Consider the following 17,718-nt stretch of genomic DNA (forward strand, 5'->3'; position numbering starts at 1 on the left):
AGGTATGGGCTGGGGCCCGTATGCAAAGGAGAACCTGCAAGATGGGATGGAGAGCTAGGTGTGAAAGTTATAGATAAGCGTGATGCTTTGAAGTAAAAAAATGCTTTAAAAAAAAAAAAAGCAGCGTATGGAAGTATTTAGACCTTACGGACCACAGCACAAAGCTCCTGGTAAGACAGCCAGGGTTGAAGTCAAATAAAAAGTCAAATGCTCAGGTTTTCAGCTGAAGTACAGCAGAAGTTCTCCCACCTGACAGCCCCCCGACTGCCTTCACACCCACAGGACAGAGCTGGCTGGACCCCCTGGCCCTTGCGGGGCCCCGCGCCATGGGGTCTCTCTTACCATGCAGAGGAGAATCAGGGTGAGCAGGAGGAGCAGCTGGGCACGCTGGAGGGGCTGCATGGTCGTGGTTTGGCTCAGTGTGCGGTGACACTTCCTCATCTGCTCGCAGCGATTGCAGTCGGAGGCTTTAAGCACAGCAGTGGCCCTATCTCACCAATCACACCTCCCTTCCCCGCTTGAACCCAGGGCAATTTGGAGAAGTCACATCCGCTGCTGATGCTGCGAGGGAGAAGGTGCAAGACATGGCAGGGGGGATCTCCAGGCGGGGACAATGCTGTAACAGCCCTTTTGGCCTCACTTCTCCAGAGCTGTCAGTCTACATCACCCGGCACGAGAGCAGCTCCTGCTCCCCTTGTTCCCCAGCACGGCCGTAGAGCCAGCACCGAGCGGGACATCCTAGCCATCGTTGCCAGCAAAGGCAGCAAGCCCCTCACCCTGCCTTTTCCCACATCACAAAATAGCGCCTGCAGCGTGAAACCCCCCCGGGCTGAGCTCTGCTTCTCCCTGGGGGCTCCCCGTCCTGTGCCCCACACGCCCATGAAGGACTAATGGTGGTTAGGGGTTAAAACCCACCCTAGTTCACCAGGACAGTTTGCAAATTGTGGCCAACGTTTCACCGAGGGCTCTGCGTTGCACCGTGTAACAAACCGCCTTCCCTGCAGCTCAGGGCAGAAGCTGGGTCCAAGCTGTCCCTCTGAATTTCAGTTACAAGCCTGGGGTAGTGGTCCAGGTAATGGATCAGGGAAATGCTTCCTTCCAGCCCCTCAACATCCACCTCCTCACAGCAGATCTCTGAGCTGCCTCACCCACTCAGCTGCAGTGGTAGTAAACAAACAGGATCTGGTTATTTTAAGACAGTTTGAAATGAGTAAAGCTACTGAAAGGTGCCGAGTGCATACACCTGTTGTCTGGTTTTGTGCTGGTGAAGTGCATCACAGTGCAGCGAGCCCGCTGCCAGCCTCCACCCAGAGCTGCAGGCTCCTCTGCGGCAAAACTTCACCAAATTTAGTTAATTTTTGCACTTTATAGAAGTGTCAAAATGAAAGTCTCTTGGGGACAGCCAACATCCCATAAAAGGTGCTAAAAATCTTCCTGTCCTGCTCCTCTCCAACCAGCAAGCTGAGCTCTCCGGAGAGCGGAGCACGGCAGGCCGGATGGGGGACACGCAGGGAACGCTCCCTGGACGCAGCGCGCAGCCATTGCGGGGGCAAGTGCTGGGTTGAGTTCAGAGCACCGGTGAGGCAAAACGAGAGTGCGGTAGTGCCTGGGTGAGGGAAAGCATTGCTAGAAAACACAGGCAGAAGAGGCAGGCGAGGAAAACGGGAGCAGCTGTACCACGTGCGATGCCTCAGGTCAGGCCACAGCCCGTGCCTAGGAGCTGGAGCTGAGGGTGTGCAGAGGGTGGCTGAGGAAGCATGGCTGCGTGCGGTGCTCCTGCACCAGTTCTTGCCCCAGCACCGGGAAATGTCTGAAACACTGAAGTGAACGGAGATCAAAAAAGCCCCGTTGCGTGGGCAGGTGCGCAGGGCAGAGCGCAGGCAGGCAGGGAGCGGTTCGGCCTGGCTGGTGGCTGCGCAGAAGCGAGCCTGCCGGCAGCCCGGGCCTCCATCCTCAAGCGACAAAACGGAGGGGCCTTCCCCGGCGCATCCCTGCTCCAGACGCGGGTTCGGGAGCAGCCGAGGCCGCGAAGGCCCCGCCACGGGCCGGGAGGCCGGGTCACCCACAGCTCAGGCCCGGGTGGGCCTCGGGGCAGCCCGCCCAGGGGCCGGCAGGGGCCCGGCGGCACCGGGAGAGCCGCAGGGACGACGGCGGATCCCGTAGGGCCCCGGCAGGGCCCGGTCCCCCCCGCGGCGTCCCGCCGGTGCCCTCCCGCCATAGCCGGGGTCCCGGGGGGGAGCGCGGTGCATGCTGGGATGTGTAGTCCTCCGGATGCCTCGCCCGCCACGTGACCAGGGCTGAGCCAATCGCGGCGGCCCCGCGTCGCCGTGGCAACCGCCTGTAAACAAGATGGCGGCGGCGCGCTGAGCGCGGGGTGAGTGCTGCGCCGAGCGGGGGGAGCCCCCCGCGATTTGGGAGCCCCCACCCCACCCCGTGAAGGCCCCCCCAGCACACGCCGGGGTGCCCCCAGCGCTGCCACCCACGTTAGCCCCCCCCCCAAGCCCCCCCCACACAGGCAGCCCCGGGCAGTACCCCCTTACCCCCGTTATTCTGAGCCCCTTTATGCCAACGATCCCTCAAAAAGCTGAGCGCTACCGGCCTTCTGGGGACCCTCAGGGCTGCACGCAACGGTGACAGGCTCAGAAACAACACCACCTCGAATAAAACTCCACAAATTTCTTACCTGCTGCCTCCTGGCCCACATCTGTCCCCAGCAGGTACCAGGGATATCGCTCAGTCACGTCTCAGCCTGGTTCGCATCGCATTTGCATTTCCTCGGTTTCAAGCAGAGAAGAGTCACTTTCCGCAGCTGCAATGGCATCACAAATGTCAGCTCTTTCACCTGCTCCTGCCCTGACACAGCAGGCACCACTCCACCTCACTCACATGGGTTTCACCCCCTCTGCTCTCAGGCAGCTCCCACAGGTTGCAGCTCAAGGATTTTAACTGTTAGTACAAGTTGTGGGTGTATGAGCACCCTCTCTGCCCAGAAAGCAAGGATGCATGGACTGGGAAGATAGGCTGATGAGAAAAATGTGGTTTGGGCTTTTTTTGGACAGCATTTTCAATTACATTTTGAAAAAATTGCCCATCAAGCAAATCCTCCCAAATTTAGTCAGTCTATGCTTTATGTTTACATACTATCCCCTCTTATTTTTACTAAAAGGGCAGAGCTGTCCAAGTTCATTGCCTCCACTGGTAAGGCTTTTCTTACCATCCTACATGTTTTGCAATGATTGTAGCTCTTTCTCTCCTACACGTGTCCAAAATCAGATAAGTAACAAAAGGTTTCCACATCCTCAGCAAGTCCTAGAGCACATTAGAGCCTCACTTATTTGTACAGTTCCATTTTAGGTCACATCCTTCCTACTAGATCTTAGAGCAAAAACTCCCTTTCCACTCCCAATGAAGTTTGCTGCTTCCGTTAATATTCCAGAGTGTTGTGCTTTTTGTTAACACAGCTCAATATTACCACTTTCTGCCTTGCTGTGCAGCACACGGTGCTCTCTACCCTGCTTTCTCCTGCCCTCTCTTTCCCTCAGCATAACCCCAGTATTTCTTTACCTGCTTTTGGAGAAGTCATATCCAAAATGCTGACCTGTTTTCTTTCTTTCATGCTCTTCGTGCCTCTTCTCAGAAGATGACAGCCTGTCTCCTAGGACAAAGAATCCAGCGCAAGGCAGTCTCCCCTCCTGCTCAAGGGGGACAACACTGAAAAAGAACATGCAGGGTAAAGTCCCTCAACGATTCGGGCATTCTGGGCCATCACGGTTTCTCAGTGACAGTCTGATGGACTCAATACCCCAGGCCAGGGCTAATTCCTGTGGTCCCCCCCTCTTGCATACACAGCGTGCTGTTGGTGACACAGCCAGTCAGGAGCCAAGGGAGTTCTACCCAGTACTCCCAAAAGGTACCCTCGTCCTACCTGCTGTGGCAGAACAGGAATTCTTGTGTGGGGTCCCCTATGGCACAGATGAGCCTCCAATACCGATTGCCACATTAGAGAGGTAACGCGTATTTGTGCTTTCAGGCGCAGCTCGCACTGACACGGAGCTCGTGTCCTCCATGATGCAAAAAATCACTCTGTTGGAGCAAAAAATAGAGGAACAAGCACAAGAAAACCAACTGAAGGTAAAAATTCTGCCTCTTACGGAACCTGTTCTGTGCCCTGCTTTGATGGTTGAAGCCACAGTAGCATTACACCTGCTCAGACCTAGTTTGGGCTACAACAAGTTAATCTGTAGCCTGCTCTGTTAATGACACAAACAAGCCTTTGCAAAGCAACAGAGGAATTGTATGAGTCCTTGGGGCAGGAGAGTGGACAGTCCCTGCTGTGACTTTTTGAAGTAAATACTCTCAGCACCCTTTCACTGGTATCATCAGCTGTTTGGCTTCAGACCTTTCTTCTTTCCTTCCTTTTGCTTTCTGAAACAACAGCTGCTCATGCAGCAGAGTCATCCTGGAACAGACCTCTTTGCATTACTGCAGCTTAGAATAAATACTTTTTTTTTTAAAAAAAAAAAAAAGAGGTGGCTGCAGAGATGCTGGGTTTGTTTCTACGTCAGCCACTTACTGCAGGTCAGAGCATGAGCTGTGCCTGAGCAGGAAGCACAGGGGCATGAGTCCGTGTGTCTGCCCACAGCTCTTGCGCAGATGGAGGAGGGGGAGATAGGTCAGCATGTCCCTCGCCTATTCTTGGAGCAGTGTATTTATATCCCACCCCTCATTTGAGTCTAATTAAGGTACCTGTGAGGTGATACAGCCTTTCCGACCCTTATTTTGCCTGTGTCTGAGTGGGGTGAGAGTACGTGCACCACTGACTCACCCAGCCAGGACTAATTACGCAAACTGTGCCTCAAGGTCCTGAAGCCCAAGGAACTAAACAAGGTCATTATTTGTTCTGGTCCTGAAGGATAGGAGGATTGCTGAACTTGAAGAGAAGATGAAGACTCTTCAGAAAGGAGAAGGTAAAAATTGTTGTACCCTTGGCACCTTGCTCCTACCTGTGGGAGAGCTACAGAGCTCCTGGTACTGCAACAGAGCAGGCTTGGAGACCTCCCCTCTGAGCCATCCTTGCCTTAAAAGCCCAAGAGCCTCTTTGGTGAGTGGTATCCGTTACACACATGCGGCACTCTTTGCCAAAGCAGATCCATGCTTTATACTTGCATCTGTTTCTGGTTCAGTACAAAACACTATTTCCTGACCTATTTTCTAAGTTTCCATGAGCAAAGACCAACCACACAGATACCTGAGGATGGTTAGGGAAAAAGAAACCAAAAAAAACCCAAAACAAATGGTAAATGCTGCAGAGTTCAAACAGGCTGAAAAAAACACAGCTACTCACAGCTAAGCAAAACCAAAAACCGACTTGGAGCCTCAAACAGTATTACAGGTCCAGGCTCACTTGTCCCATAAGGCAGCCTAACTCTCAACTGAACCCAGCTTTGAGTGAGTCACTGAAGGTCTTCCCCTCCAATCAGTTCCTTGGAATCCAGCAGCTCTCGAGCTGAGCCCAGACACATTTCCTACAACGGCTGAACTACCTTGTTAGCACAAAGCTGTGGTAAGCTCTCCATTTCCTGAGCAGAGAACAAGAATATGTCCATCAAACCACAAACATGTGATTTTGATCACAAACATGTAATCATGCATTGTTCTAGCCAGTCAGTCTAGGTTTCTGGATCCATCTTTAGTGGACACCTGCTCATTTTTTTTAATAGGTCCCTTAAGATTGAGTAAGGCAAGCAGTCCTCATTGCATAACTGCGAACAGCACCATTCACATCAGCTCCCCACAGCATAAAGCCTCACCAGTATCGTTCACAACTATCTTTTAGTCTGTCGGCATCTTTATCAAACTGCTGCAGGTTGAATCGTCAGGGACCAGCACGCAGAGCTCATGCTCAGCTCCTGTGTTGTATGCGCTTGGGTTCACTTACAGTACAGGCAGGTACTGCTGGGGCATCTGCACTGTGTGGCACAGGTTATCTATAGCTCTTCTTTAAGACTGTACATAGAAAAACCAAGCCTTCCCTTTCAGATGCTCCTGACTCATCCGCAGCAGACGAACTGGAAATTAGGTGCCTTCAGCTGCAGACCCAGGTCTGGGAGATGGAGGTGAGACACCTGCTTCGCTTATCCTAAGCCATCTGCACTTTTGGTTTGAGTTCGTTGCGGTGCCAGGCTGCTTGGTCTTTTTCAAGCTGCCACTTTGATCATCACAGTTCTTCACCTCACCCCTCTGAAAAGAAAGAATAGGTTGGATGTGAGCTACAGAGCAGGAGTTTCTTTAATACACAAACATTTGTGCCTCCTGCAAGCCTCTTCATTTTGATTTCTAGGACTGTAGAAATGTTCTTTGCAGCTACTACAGTCTTGGGAGATTACTGTGTCGCTACAGATACTTCCGTTGTCACTTTTGCCTACTACTAGTAGAGCCGCTGCTACTACCCTGCCAGTGAGTTTGTCTGTCTGCCAGGGCCAAAGAGCCTCAAGACAAACGTTCTCTTACACCTCCCTGTCTCCTTCTCACAGTCACAGCTGACCACTCTGAGGCTTTTTGAAGTTTCTAGTTTTTCGAAGCTCTGGTGTACAACACTGACTTGTACTTTCATCTTACAGCAGTTTCTAAATGACTATGGTCTGATTTGGGTTGGAGACAGACACGAACAGCTGGAAGATTTAGAATCGCTGAAGGATGAAGAAGAGCTGCCAGCGACAAGCCTCTGGAAGCCAGGTAAAGCACCAGCACTCTTTGCTGAAGCAGCTATGCTAGCTCCTGCTGCATGCTTCGAGAAGGTGTGATGCTCCCCAGAGTCGATAAGCATCAAAGACCAGAATTTGGGTCTTCAGAATTTGTGATCCTGTGCTGAGGTCTTCACATCAGTCCATCTCAGGGATAGAGACATGGAGCAATTTAACAGGAGCTAAGCCAGGCAGAATGCTGGTATTTTATATACCTATATTTTGTAAGCCCCTTCTAGGGGAAGTGGAGAGAATACGATGGCTCAGCCATTTGGAAGGATAACTTCGCAGCAGCTGTTTCCTGAAGAGTTCACGTACCCTGAACGTTTGAAGCTTGATTGCTCTAACAACATTGACATAAAGAGGGTGGAAAATGGAATCAGGTGGTTTGTGTATATAGTAGCTGTAGTAACTTACCCATATCATCTGGCTCCACAAAGTAGTGTTTGCCTTTCCTCCCAACCACCACGTGAGTGGTTTAATTGAGACCTGATTGTGCTGTATGAGGTCCAAGCATATCTGGCAATGACTTCTTAGGAAGTGGTAACAGAGAAAAAAAGAATAATACTTAGGCTGTACAGCCAATGCTGCTTCCTAACCACCATGCAAATATTAGCTAACTAATCCCTCCCTCCCTTAGATGCAGGAGGGGAGAAGACAGGGGAAGCAGCAGAAATAATTTTCATTGTTTTCAGCTCACCCTTTTTATGGGATATTCCCCCTGCCCTCCTTTATCAAATCGTAAACAAGGGGAAGAGAAAATACCAAAGGCTTTCTCTGCCTACATCTCTTCTTTCACTTCCTCTTCTGATTTTGTTCTTCTGTCCCATCACAACTCTTACTGCTTCACCCTATCATCCTCCTCAAGCACCCAGATAAACATCCTGAGCAGTGTCCCCCCAATCAAGAGAGCAATCTGCTGATAGCAAGGAGCACGCAGGCGGCCGTGTTTACACTGGCATTTCTTCAGCAAGTCCGCCCTGATCCATTTATCCAATCTAGTTAATCCAACTAGTTAAATTCCTCACTCTGTACATTTTACAGCACCACATTAAGCGACAACACAACACGTCCGAAATTACAACCAAAACCAAGCAGCCAAGTGGGGTCTCTAAGAGCTGGCTGCATCTGTAGCTGGCTCTGGAGTTAGGTTCGCTTGTAGCAAGAGGGCTGTTTCCCGGCTGCCCTACCCTGTGGTTTTGCACACACCCATGTAAAGCTGGCAGCACTGCACAACAGCAGCGATGTTGCACCACACTTTGCAAAAGCGCGAAAGGCGAAGCGCGGAGAGGCAGCACAGACAGCCCCAAAATGCTAGGACTCAAATGCACCTCAAATTCACATAGAGGTGAAAGCTGCTTAGCTGGCATCCCCTTCCCCCTGTAACTCTGATCCCTCTGCCACAGGTGAAGCAGTTGTTTCCAAACACCAGATTGATTTTGATTTAATCTTGGAAAATGTGAAGGATTTGAATGTGCTGGCTGGCGAAGGTGTTTCTCAAATCGAGCACACGCCTGGGGGTGCTCGGCTGAGACAGCCAGAACCCCTCCCTCTTACCCTGTATCAAAATGGGATCGTCATGTTCGACGGACCTTTTCGGCCCTATGAGGACCCATCAACACAGGTACGGAAAGGTCTGTAGAGGAATTAGACTTAGAGCCACCCTTCTGTCACTCACTGAGCCTCAGGAAAGGGAATATGTAGCAATAGGGCTTGTGAGCTCCCCCCAGTCCTAAAAAGGAGGAGGTACAAAGACCTCCAGCTTCCCACCTGCATTCCCATGGTGCCTTTAAAGACTAGCATGTCTTTGTGCAGTAATTTTTAGAGAAAGAGATTCTGGGACTTTGACACAGACTTTTCTGCACAGCAATACCACCCCAAACAGGAGCAGCCCAGAAGGAATACATCAGTCATGAGATAAATAGAAAGTCTGACCACAAGCTCTCATTTTGTTTCAGCAATGCCTACAGGATATTATGGATGGCTATTTCCCTTCGGAGTTGCAGATGCGCTACCCAGAAGGCATCCCTTTGCAGGTAAGCGGTGCAAAACCCTATTCATCACCTTTTTGGAAGAAATTGCTCTATTGCTGCCCAAGAAAATTGTTCAGGTTTCTTTCACCAATCTGCTGGATGCTCCCCACAGCAAATGAAGTTTGAGGTTTCTGAACACAGCATACATGCAGCTTCATGCTGTGCATGTGTGTCTCGGGGAAAGGGTGGCTGGGAGCACACCTGCGAGAGCCGTTACAGGAAGTAAGCAAGCGTTTCAGCATTAGGACTGAATGGTTTCTCTGCCTTGGTGAATCTTGGCTTGGAACGAGACTTCTAAGAGCACAGGAGGCTTTGTAGAAGGGAAGTAGTATGCACAGCATCTGAAGAGCTGTGTATCAAAAAGGAGAAAAAAAAAATTCTCAAGTAGTTCCCCTGGAAAAGCTTTTAAAAACAGATTGAACAAGTATCTCTCAAGGAGGATGTTGGGAGAGTTTAGTTTGCCACCATTTAAATGGATTTGGCCACCTGAGGTTCTTTTGGGCCCCACTTTTTGATTTCTTAGAAGTGGCAAAAAGCCAAGGCCACATTTTCAGGCAGAAAGCAGACAGAGAGCCTCAGAGGACTCTAATCTAGGTCTTCAAGTGCATCCGAAACATAAGCAAGCACAACCAGACGGGTGCACCTACCCACTGCCACAAAGAAAGCAGGGCACAACTGCATAGGCAAGTATGAGGTCAGGACAGCCGGAGTGAGCTGGTAGGTGTAATAGTTAGGAAGTCAGGCAGAGGAACGAGGATTGTGCAAGGCTCTTGGGGCGGTGGCTCCCTATAATCTGTGTGTAGCTGGCCACGTCTGGAAGCCACGGGACCGTAATCTGGGGTAAACACAGACACAGAGTGCATCCACCTGCAATGAGGTCCAGGCTCATTTCTTGCTACTCATGGAAAGGAGCAGCTGCCTGGTGCCGGTTGAGATGGACGAACAACTACCCTGCGGTCTGGGTGGGCCATCCCGGGGACTTGAGGGATCCGCCAGGATTTGCTTTGTTAGAGAGCCTGCAGGAGCTGAAAATACATTTCATTGAGTTCAGAGAGCTGGAGCAGCTCCCAAGGAAGCAGCTCTCTTGGTTTCGTCTGGGGTTTACAACTCTTGGTTATCACTGCCATGGTTTATTACGCTCTGATGCAGCAAGAACAAGCTTGTGCACCAGTCAGATTTGCTTATGGCAGTTGGCCTTGATTCAACAGGTCACTGACAGAAGGGATGTGGTATTTCGGGAGAGAGACCTTCCAGGGAGTTTTCCTGGCCACGGCCAAGTGGTTGGCCATTCAAAATCAAGTGAGGTGCAGGAAACCACCGAGATCCCAGGTAAATTCTTAAACCTGCCTTAAAAATGCAGCTAACTCCCAAAGAGGAGAATCAAAACCTTACTGGGGAAGTCCAGCTAGCAGGAGGCGAATGTGTAAGGTCTCAGAGAAGAAGGCAACACTGCTGGATCAAAAGCCCTTTGCTTGTAGCCCCAGTGTTGCTTCAGGAGCTGGGAGCCAGGCAGTGCGCATGGTGTCCTCTCAACATTAAATCCTCCTAAAGAAGGAGATGTGACAAGCCATAAAAGACCAGAAGATCAGCGGGTTTCCAAAACCACATCTGCCCTGCACCTTTCTGAAAGGCCAAGCTCCTTCTAGCTTCACCCTTATCAGCATCAAAGGATGCCGAGGAAACCAGGCAGCTCTGGGGGGAGTAGCTTGCAAACAACCTTCAGTTCTCCTACAAGTTCATTCTGTCAGGGTGGACATCTTCAAGCCAGACCAATCTTATCTGTATTAAATATGGTCTAATTCCTCTTCAGACTTTCATAAGAGAATATGGGACATAAGGTCAGGCCTCAGATTCCTCATTTTGCTTCTAGACTCTAGCAGTCTGTGTAAGCGATACCTGTCGGGGTTGGAAAGTCAAATGCAGTCAGTCATATAGACAGAAAATAGTGGCTTTGTGTATGCATAACTACATAACCCAAACACGTGCATGGCCCATCAGCAACATCTTCCTATTTTTATAAAACCACACTACTTGCTCAGTCATCTCAAGGCCATTCACAAGCAGAAGCTGTGCTAAATGTTTCCCTTATCCATGCAGTAAAATAATTGTCCAGTGATGCCACAACAAAAGGAATGGACACCTACAAATACGCCTTCACAAGATAAAAAATTTTCCAAGTCTGTAAAAATGGTCATAGTTTCAGTTTTTGCTGTTCACAGCAGGGCTAACCAGGTTTCTACCCGTTGTGCACCCCAGTTGCTCACTGTTGATGTTGACAATCAAACATGTCATGAGCCAGAAAGCGGGACAAGCTTCAACGGGGGAGATGGAGAGGCAGGCTCAGCCTAGCTCGGGGAGGTTAGAGCTCTCCCTGTCGGCTGTTGCGCTCTCTTACTTCACCAAATCAGCCTGTTCTGGGGGAAAATCCTTTGTCAAAAAGGTGACACACAGACACAGCTCCCCTCTGCTCTGTCAGGTCCCAAAGTCTCCTTGGAGCAGTTTCCCAAGCCCTTCAAACACAGAGGAGAAGTGATCAGTGTCCGAGGCTCGGCCAAAGCAGCACGGCAGGTATGAGCGGACCCCCCAGACACCCACAGGATGAGGCCAGCAGCAATTCCCTGGGCTCAGTGCCCTGCACAGCGCCGGCACCCCCTCCTCGGGCCTCTCCCAGCTCTGCATAGCCTCCTCCTCCCGGAGAGGCTCTGCCAGAGCACACGTGGCACTTTGGCACCTGCTCCGGGGCCTTCCCGGCGCTGGTTGCTCTCCGCGCAGGGCAGGCAGCGGTGACCCTCACCTGGTTTGGTTTCAGGGCTCTGGTGGGGTGTGGAGCAGCAAAGGGATCCTGGTGGAGACACCCAGGCTGTCTGCCCTGGAGAGGTACGGGCACAGCCCCCCGACCCCTGCCCTGTCAGGCTCTCATCTTCCTCCTGTTTCATCACTCTGGGGTTATTTCAGGGGTTTCAGTTGAGGACATAAATGGACTTGCCCCTTTTATACCTTAGAAAGAGTGAAGGAGAAAAAAAAAAAGCCAAGGTTGGTCTTTTGGGGAGACCACTGAATTGTTCACGGTAAACCTGCCATCTTCTACAACTCTAACAAAAACAACTGTCTTTCAAAACATTGCTTACTTATTGCTGTGAAATACTTTTCCTGACAGCAAGCCAAGGCCTAAGAGTTTGAAACCATCTAAGAAGCTGTTTGCAGTCATGTTAAATGGGAGAATCCCTCCAGGAAACCGATGCCCAAGTGGGAGATCATACTAACAGCACTTTTCCACTCATAGTCTTCTAGCAAGACAAGACCCAAATAGCTAATGAAAAAAAAACCCCAAGCAGATTATTTTTAATCAAAGAAGTAGGGCGAAGTACTTACCAGACAGCCCTGATCTAAAATGAAAAAGCTAAAAAAGGTCAGCAACCTTCTTTCCAAGGCACCTTTGAGCAGGGAAAGCAAAGCAGCAGCTTGGTCCGTGGGTCGGTCTGCTCGGCCGCAGTCAGATGGGGCCTCATTCACCTCCAGGACATTCCCAAATGTGAAACACCTCTCCCCTGTTTGCAGCACCCTGGCAGCCCAGAGGCTCTGCCCGTTGAGTAGAGCACAGCCTCCACCACTGGCAGAGCCCTCGCTCCTCAGCTGAAGAGGTTTTCTCACCTCCAGGGTGAAGAGGGCTGAAGAGGCTGAAGCTTCTGCCCCCGATGTCTGCGCTCTCCGCATCAAATCCGAGAGCGGGGAGCAGACGTACATCATAAGGATGCTGTTCACGGAGACCATAGGGGACCTGCGCCAACACCTCGCCCACGTCAGGTAGGCCTAGGACTTCCTCCTTGCTCCCCACCCGGCTCCGTCAAGCCCCAGGGAAGGTTTCTCAGCTGCCACGCAGGGCCCTGGGGCTGCGCTTCAGGCAGATCAGGCTGAGCTGGGCAGGGCTGAGGGTTACAGTCCCAGCCCCAGGAGCTGCTGGGCACCCTCTGCTCCTTCAGCTCCACCACCAGACACATGCTCTGGGCAGCACTGCCAGGGTCACGCTTAGCTCGGAGCATTTAATACCCACCTTTGCCAAAAAGCTGACACAGCAGCAGAGAGAAACCTCTTTTATCCTCTTAAAATTGCCATCTGACCCAGGTCCAGCACTACCTTTGCCTCCTTCCAGCTGCTCAGCAGCTCTCGCCTGACTTGCCACCATTCCCAAGGTGCTGGTGCAGCCTGGAAGCTGAGCAGCAGCCTTCAGCTTGGCTGATGGATCTGCTGCTGGTAAAACACCCCCTTTGCTCAGCCAGCTCTATATCCCAACACATTTAATGCTGCCCAAGGGCTCACACATCCTTTTAGGGACAGCACCAGATGGCTGAGGGGACCCCTTTGCTCTCCCTTCTTCCCACTCCTGTTGCAGGCCATAGCTCTGGCTTCAGTCTGAGCCCACGATGAGCTCACTGCTGTTGGGATGCACGAGCCTCCTTCCCCACTGCAGCTGTGCAGCCTGGAATGGCCGCTCTGTGCCTGGCTGTTTGCACTTTGGGCGGGAAGCCCTTTTTTTTTTTTTTTCCGCTCAGCCTGTGCTTGTGAAACAGTCTGTCCCTCTGCTCTTACACAACCGCAGCTGGATCAGCCAGAGCATCTCAGCAAAACCTTGGGGGATCCTGTGTGTAGGAAAGATTGTGCTGTTCTTTCCTAGGGGTGGAGACTCGGACTCGTATGAGATCATCAGCACCTTTCCCCAGAGGGTGTACACTGACAACTCCAGGAGCCTGCAGGAATGTGGCCTGATCCCCAGTGCTTCCTTGCTGCTGCGGAGAAGAGACCCCTCCCAACAAGAGGGGACAGGGCTGCAAACAGCTTAACAGCTCCTAGCAAGAGCTGCTCGCCCCAGACTCTGCAAGAGGAAGGAGCTGCCTCGCACCATTAGCTGCATTATAACCTCCCCTGGCTGGGAAGAGAGGAGAGGGGTGTCTTTCCAGATTGAGTTTCATTGCGCCGTTACCTGGGATGGAGAGAAGAGCTGAGGGGCAGCGGTTTGGCCTCTCCCCTCAGCAGAAGGTGCCAAGCCCAGTGCTGCTTCCTCATGGGTGGCTGCTTTTCCCCCAAGGTGGGTGGGCTCCTAACACAGGGGCATTTCTGTCAGCTTGGCCCAGCAGCCCGGTTTCTCATCTCTGCTGGAGATCAGAGGCTGATCCCTGCCCAGGAAAGGCCACCGGCTTTATGCTGGTACCGGGCAGTTGCTTAGTTGGGCTCAGGGATTCTCTGTAGCAGCAGAACAGACAAACAGCCAAGGTCGATTTGCTTTCCACCCACAGCTGCTCCCCAGAGATTTCAACTGCACTTACACCACAGGAGAAACAAGCTCATTTCTATGGCCCTAGTGAAGCTAAACGAAAAGACCTTGAGCCATTGCAGTGCTGGGACTGAGCCAGACTCATCTCAGCCAGGAGATCCTGCTACTGGGTTTCCTGTACGTGAACAACTCCTTCCCTTGGACAGCCCCCAGCTCCAGCGGGGCCCAGGCTCGCAGCCACGCCAAGCCTGCAAGGGCCCCGAGCTGCCAGCCTCCCTCCCTCCCTCCGCAGCCAGCTGCAGCCAGGCGCTGGATGCTGCAACAGGACACCATGTCACTGGAGAAGAGCATAATCCCTTTGCTGCTTCTCTGCTGAACCCTGAGTAAAAGCATCTTCCTCCCTCTCCCGTGGGCCGGGGCCATGCTTTGCGGGCCCCTTTCCCCAGCGCATTCTTCCCATTTCAGACATGACAAGCTCCCGCTTGACTCCCAGCTGACGACACTCCCACTTGTGCGAGGCAGTACCTTCTGGCGGGTTCCCTTTTAGCAGAGGCTCAGCACACACTGCCACCCAGCCCTCATGAAAAGCTCCCAATAAAACCATTTAAGTTACAGGTTCCACTTCCATTAAGATTTCAAAGGCGCAGTTGCTGTGGAAGGGGGCAAGGTGCCCAGAGTGCTTCCCGGACCACTCCGACCAGAGCTGGACCCGCACAACTCAAATACAGGAAGCGCCACTCATGCAAACCAGCCGCTTCCACGGGCTCCCCGTGACCAGTGACTCAACCCCCACATCGCTAAGTTAGTTTCCTCCTTTTTCCACCTATAGCAGATACAGGAGTGTACAGAACACCTTCCTGCAGGGCAGCCTTTTCCACTGCCCCTCTACAGCCTGGGCTATAACGACCAGGTAATCCTTGTGCCAGGGGTTTGGTTTTCGCTCACGTCTCTGGCTGAAGCCATCCCTCCCCGGGGCTGCTGTTCTTACCACACAGAGGAGAGGAATGCTCGAGAGAGGTACCTGTCACTACCGCGCTGTAGGATATTCAAGTCCTGTGAGCCTTTGATTAGCGGCAGCAATCTAAGGTGTTAAGATCTTTGTGTCAGGCTGCAGCAGCAAGTACAACTGACTCAGCTTCTCTGAGCTGGAAATGACTCAGAAGCATTACGTAGGGTGACGTTTAACCTGTAGTCAAAATAAAATCAAATTTAAAAGAAACCCACGAGTACCAATGTGAAAGGTATAGTAACATTTAATAGCATCTCGGAAAAGAACACTAGTTATAAACTTGCTTTTTGGCAGGAAAACAAAATGCACTTGGTCCAGGTTGCAACAAAAAAAGCCAACTCAAGGAGGAAAGATAAGACAGCTGGAGCATCAGCTGTTCTGGAGCAGCCCTGAGCCATTAACGCTCACAAGGGAGCCCTGGCACCGCAGTGGGGGGCAGACAGAGTAGCTCAGGTCCCCGCTTCCAGGCCCATCCATCCCCCCAGGCAGCCTGCCAGGGACACCGGCCTTCACCCCCAGCCCCTGCCTTCTCTGCGGCGGGTGGTCAGACCCCAGCCTTGTGCAGTATTCTTGCATTAAAACAAAAGAAACAAAAATCAACTTAGTTGCCATAATCTCTGCAGCTGAGATAAAAAAAAAAAAGGGGAAGTGAGGCAGCAGATTTACAATTTTAACAGCAACTGGGAGAAGTGGGAAGTAACACGCAACCCTAAGCCCCCCCCCTGCTGAAGCAGGAGCTCTCCCTGCGGAGGAGAGGGCTGACGGCCGGCCGCACTTCGCACAGCCCCAGAGGCTTTGCTGTTTACAGAGGCACTGGAAGCTGCGGTGTGAGCCAGGCCCAGCTTCATTCGAAGGCCGTGCGCAGCAAGCGTCAGACTTTCTTTGGATCCCTCTGAGATGATATCAGGGTTTAGGCAGGAGGGAATCGTAGGCAGCTGCAATGAGTAGTTTTGGTCATGGGTTTCCCTATGCCGGGATACAGGTCACAGTGCCAGGACAGCGCTGACAACCTGGAAGTGAAGGTGGTCGGAGATGAGGGTGCTCAGGAATGCAGGTAGAGTCCAGGACAGGAGGGGAGCTCAGGGCTCAGGCCAGCTTCAGGAACTCCTGCAGAGTGTTTTGCTCCACCGCTTCCACGAAGAGCTCATAATCCTGCAGGGAAAAGCCACGCAGTTGCTCGCAAGGCAGGAGCGAGCTGTACGCTCCTGCCGGTCAGGCAGCGCGGGGTCCCCTGGGCACGCAGCACAAACTGGTTCACAGCACGGGTGACAGTCACACAGAGGACGACAGAGCGAAGCCGGGGCAGCCCCGCACAGCACAGCCCCGCTGCCCACGCCCACCCAGAGTCCCCCTGCCTGGGTCCTGTTTTTTTACAAGCCACCATGCTCCAAACGCCTGTTAACCCTGGCAGCCCCTTGGCCATACACCTCACAAGAAACGCCTTTTAAAAAGCGTCTTGACACCATTTGTAGCAAAACCAAGGGGACAGGATTATTGCCCGCCACCCAACCTCCGCGGTGCTTATCCCCATGGCACAGCACGAGCCTTACCCCGCAGTAGTGGTCTCCATTGACGATCTGGGGTGGGATGGCTTTGGGGTTGCCCGCCTTCGCCCTCATCTCCTCCCGGAGAGCATTGTCCTGGGAGATATCCACCAGCTCGTACTTGATGTTTTTCCCATCGAGGATTCTGGTTACTTCGCTCTGTTGGGATTTGATCTGGAACCCGGGCGGGAAAAGGCAGGTTACGGGGAGCTGGAGAGGAGCCCGAAGGGCGGGCATGCACCGCAGCGTGCCAGGCACACTCAGCGCAGCGCTCAGGGAGCGACCGCTCCTTACCTGGCCGTGGGGCTCGGCCCTGCGTGGGGCGGGGGGGGGGACACCCAGCACGGCGGGATGGATTCGGGGGATGAAGGGGACGGGGCAGCGTGAGCAGGGGAGGGGACACCGGGGATGGGGCGGGGGGGGGGGGGGGGGGCTTCGCTGCTCCCCTGGGAAGAGAGGCCCACCCCAGGGAAAAGGGGGCCCCCAGCCCTGCCCCACCGGGGCCCGGAGCCCCGCCGCCGCCGCTCACCTCCCGGGATCCGGTCACCGAGGTGCTGTAGACCTTGAGGGTGCTCATGCTGCGATCGCGGCCGCTCCCTGCGCTCAGCCCGGCGGAGGGAGGCTGGAAGGGAGGGAGCGGGCGGCCCCGCCGCCGCCCGGCATGTGACTGCGGGGACCAATGGGGCCGGCGGGCCCGGGCATGCGGCCTCGGCGGGGCCCGGCAGCGGCCCTGCCCCGGGCAGCACCCGCCCGCAGCCCGGCCCTGGCCCCTCGGCACGGCAGCGCTTCGCCACGAGTGGAGCACAGCAGCTTTATTTTATACTCAAAGTACTCAGTACAAACAAGAGGGCGAGACAAAGGCTGGTATAAATACACCGCGCCCAACGCGACGGGGAAGGGGGACAGGCAGCGCCGGGGAAACTGCGCAAGGGGACAGGGCGAGAACCTGGGGCAGGGTGGGAAGGTGGGGCAGGGTGGGAAGGTGGTCCTGCCGCCCCTGCCCGGGCTGCTCTGCAAAGAAAGGCCCAAGATTTCCCCCGCCCAGAGAGCGGCAGGCACAGGGATGGCAGACAGGATCACCATCTTAGACGGGTCCCGTTTTGCGGGAGGAGGACATGGG

The 17,718-nt window shown here is 53.2% G+C and overlaps 2 protein-coding genes across 2 annotated transcripts; one reads left to right on the top strand and one right to left on the bottom strand.

Moving 5' to 3' along the window:
• Nucleotides 1-2,562: 2,562 nt before the first annotated feature.
• On the top strand, nt 2,563-13,614 carry UBXN11 (UBX domain protein 11). Its single transcript, XM_075722176.1, has 14 exons — nt 2,563-2,630; nt 3,167-3,198; nt 3,638-3,730; nt 4,031-4,131; nt 4,913-4,967; nt 6,040-6,116; nt 6,621-6,735; nt 8,150-8,367; nt 8,702-8,779; nt 9,985-10,105; nt 11,253-11,344; nt 11,586-11,659; nt 12,434-12,580; nt 13,449-13,614. The coding sequence occupies exons 1-14, from the start codon at nt 2,563-2,565 to the stop codon at nt 13,612-13,614; spliced, it is 1,437 nt and encodes a 478-aa protein (XP_075578291.1).
• A 1,688-nt stretch (nt 13,615-15,302) lies between these two features.
• Nucleotides 15,303-17,300, bottom strand: SH3BGRL3 (SH3 domain binding glutamate rich protein like 3). The gene is given in 4 exon segments (XM_075722031.1): nt 15,303-16,206; nt 16,605-16,772; nt 17,128-17,237; nt 17,240-17,300. Coding segments are annotated over 4 exon segments (405 nt in total). The 3' UTR covers nt 15,303-16,140.
• Between the last annotated feature and the right edge of the window lie 418 nt (nt 17,301-17,718).

The sequence above is a fragment of the Pelecanus crispus genome, chromosome 16, assembly GCF_030463565.1.
Source record: "Pelecanus crispus isolate bPelCri1 chromosome 16, bPelCri1.pri, whole genome shotgun sequence".
NCBI lineage: Eukaryota > Metazoa > Chordata > Aves > Pelecaniformes > Pelecanidae > Pelecanus > Pelecanus crispus.

Excerpts from the sequence above, each read along its gene's own strand:
- UBXN11 (XM_075722176.1), top strand. The coding sequence starts at position 2,563 with ATGCCAACGATCCCTCAAAAAGCTGAGCGCTACCGGCCTTCTGGGGAC. Across the intron at positions 2,631-3,166 it reads CCTCAGGGCTGCACGCAACG|GGCAGAGCTGTCCAAGTTCA; the intron begins GTGACAGGCTCA and ends TTTTACTAAAAG. Across the intron at positions 11,345-11,585 it reads CGGCCAAAGCAGCACGGCAG|GGCTCTGGTGGGGTGTGGAG; the intron begins GTATGAGCGGAC and ends GTTTGGTTTCAG.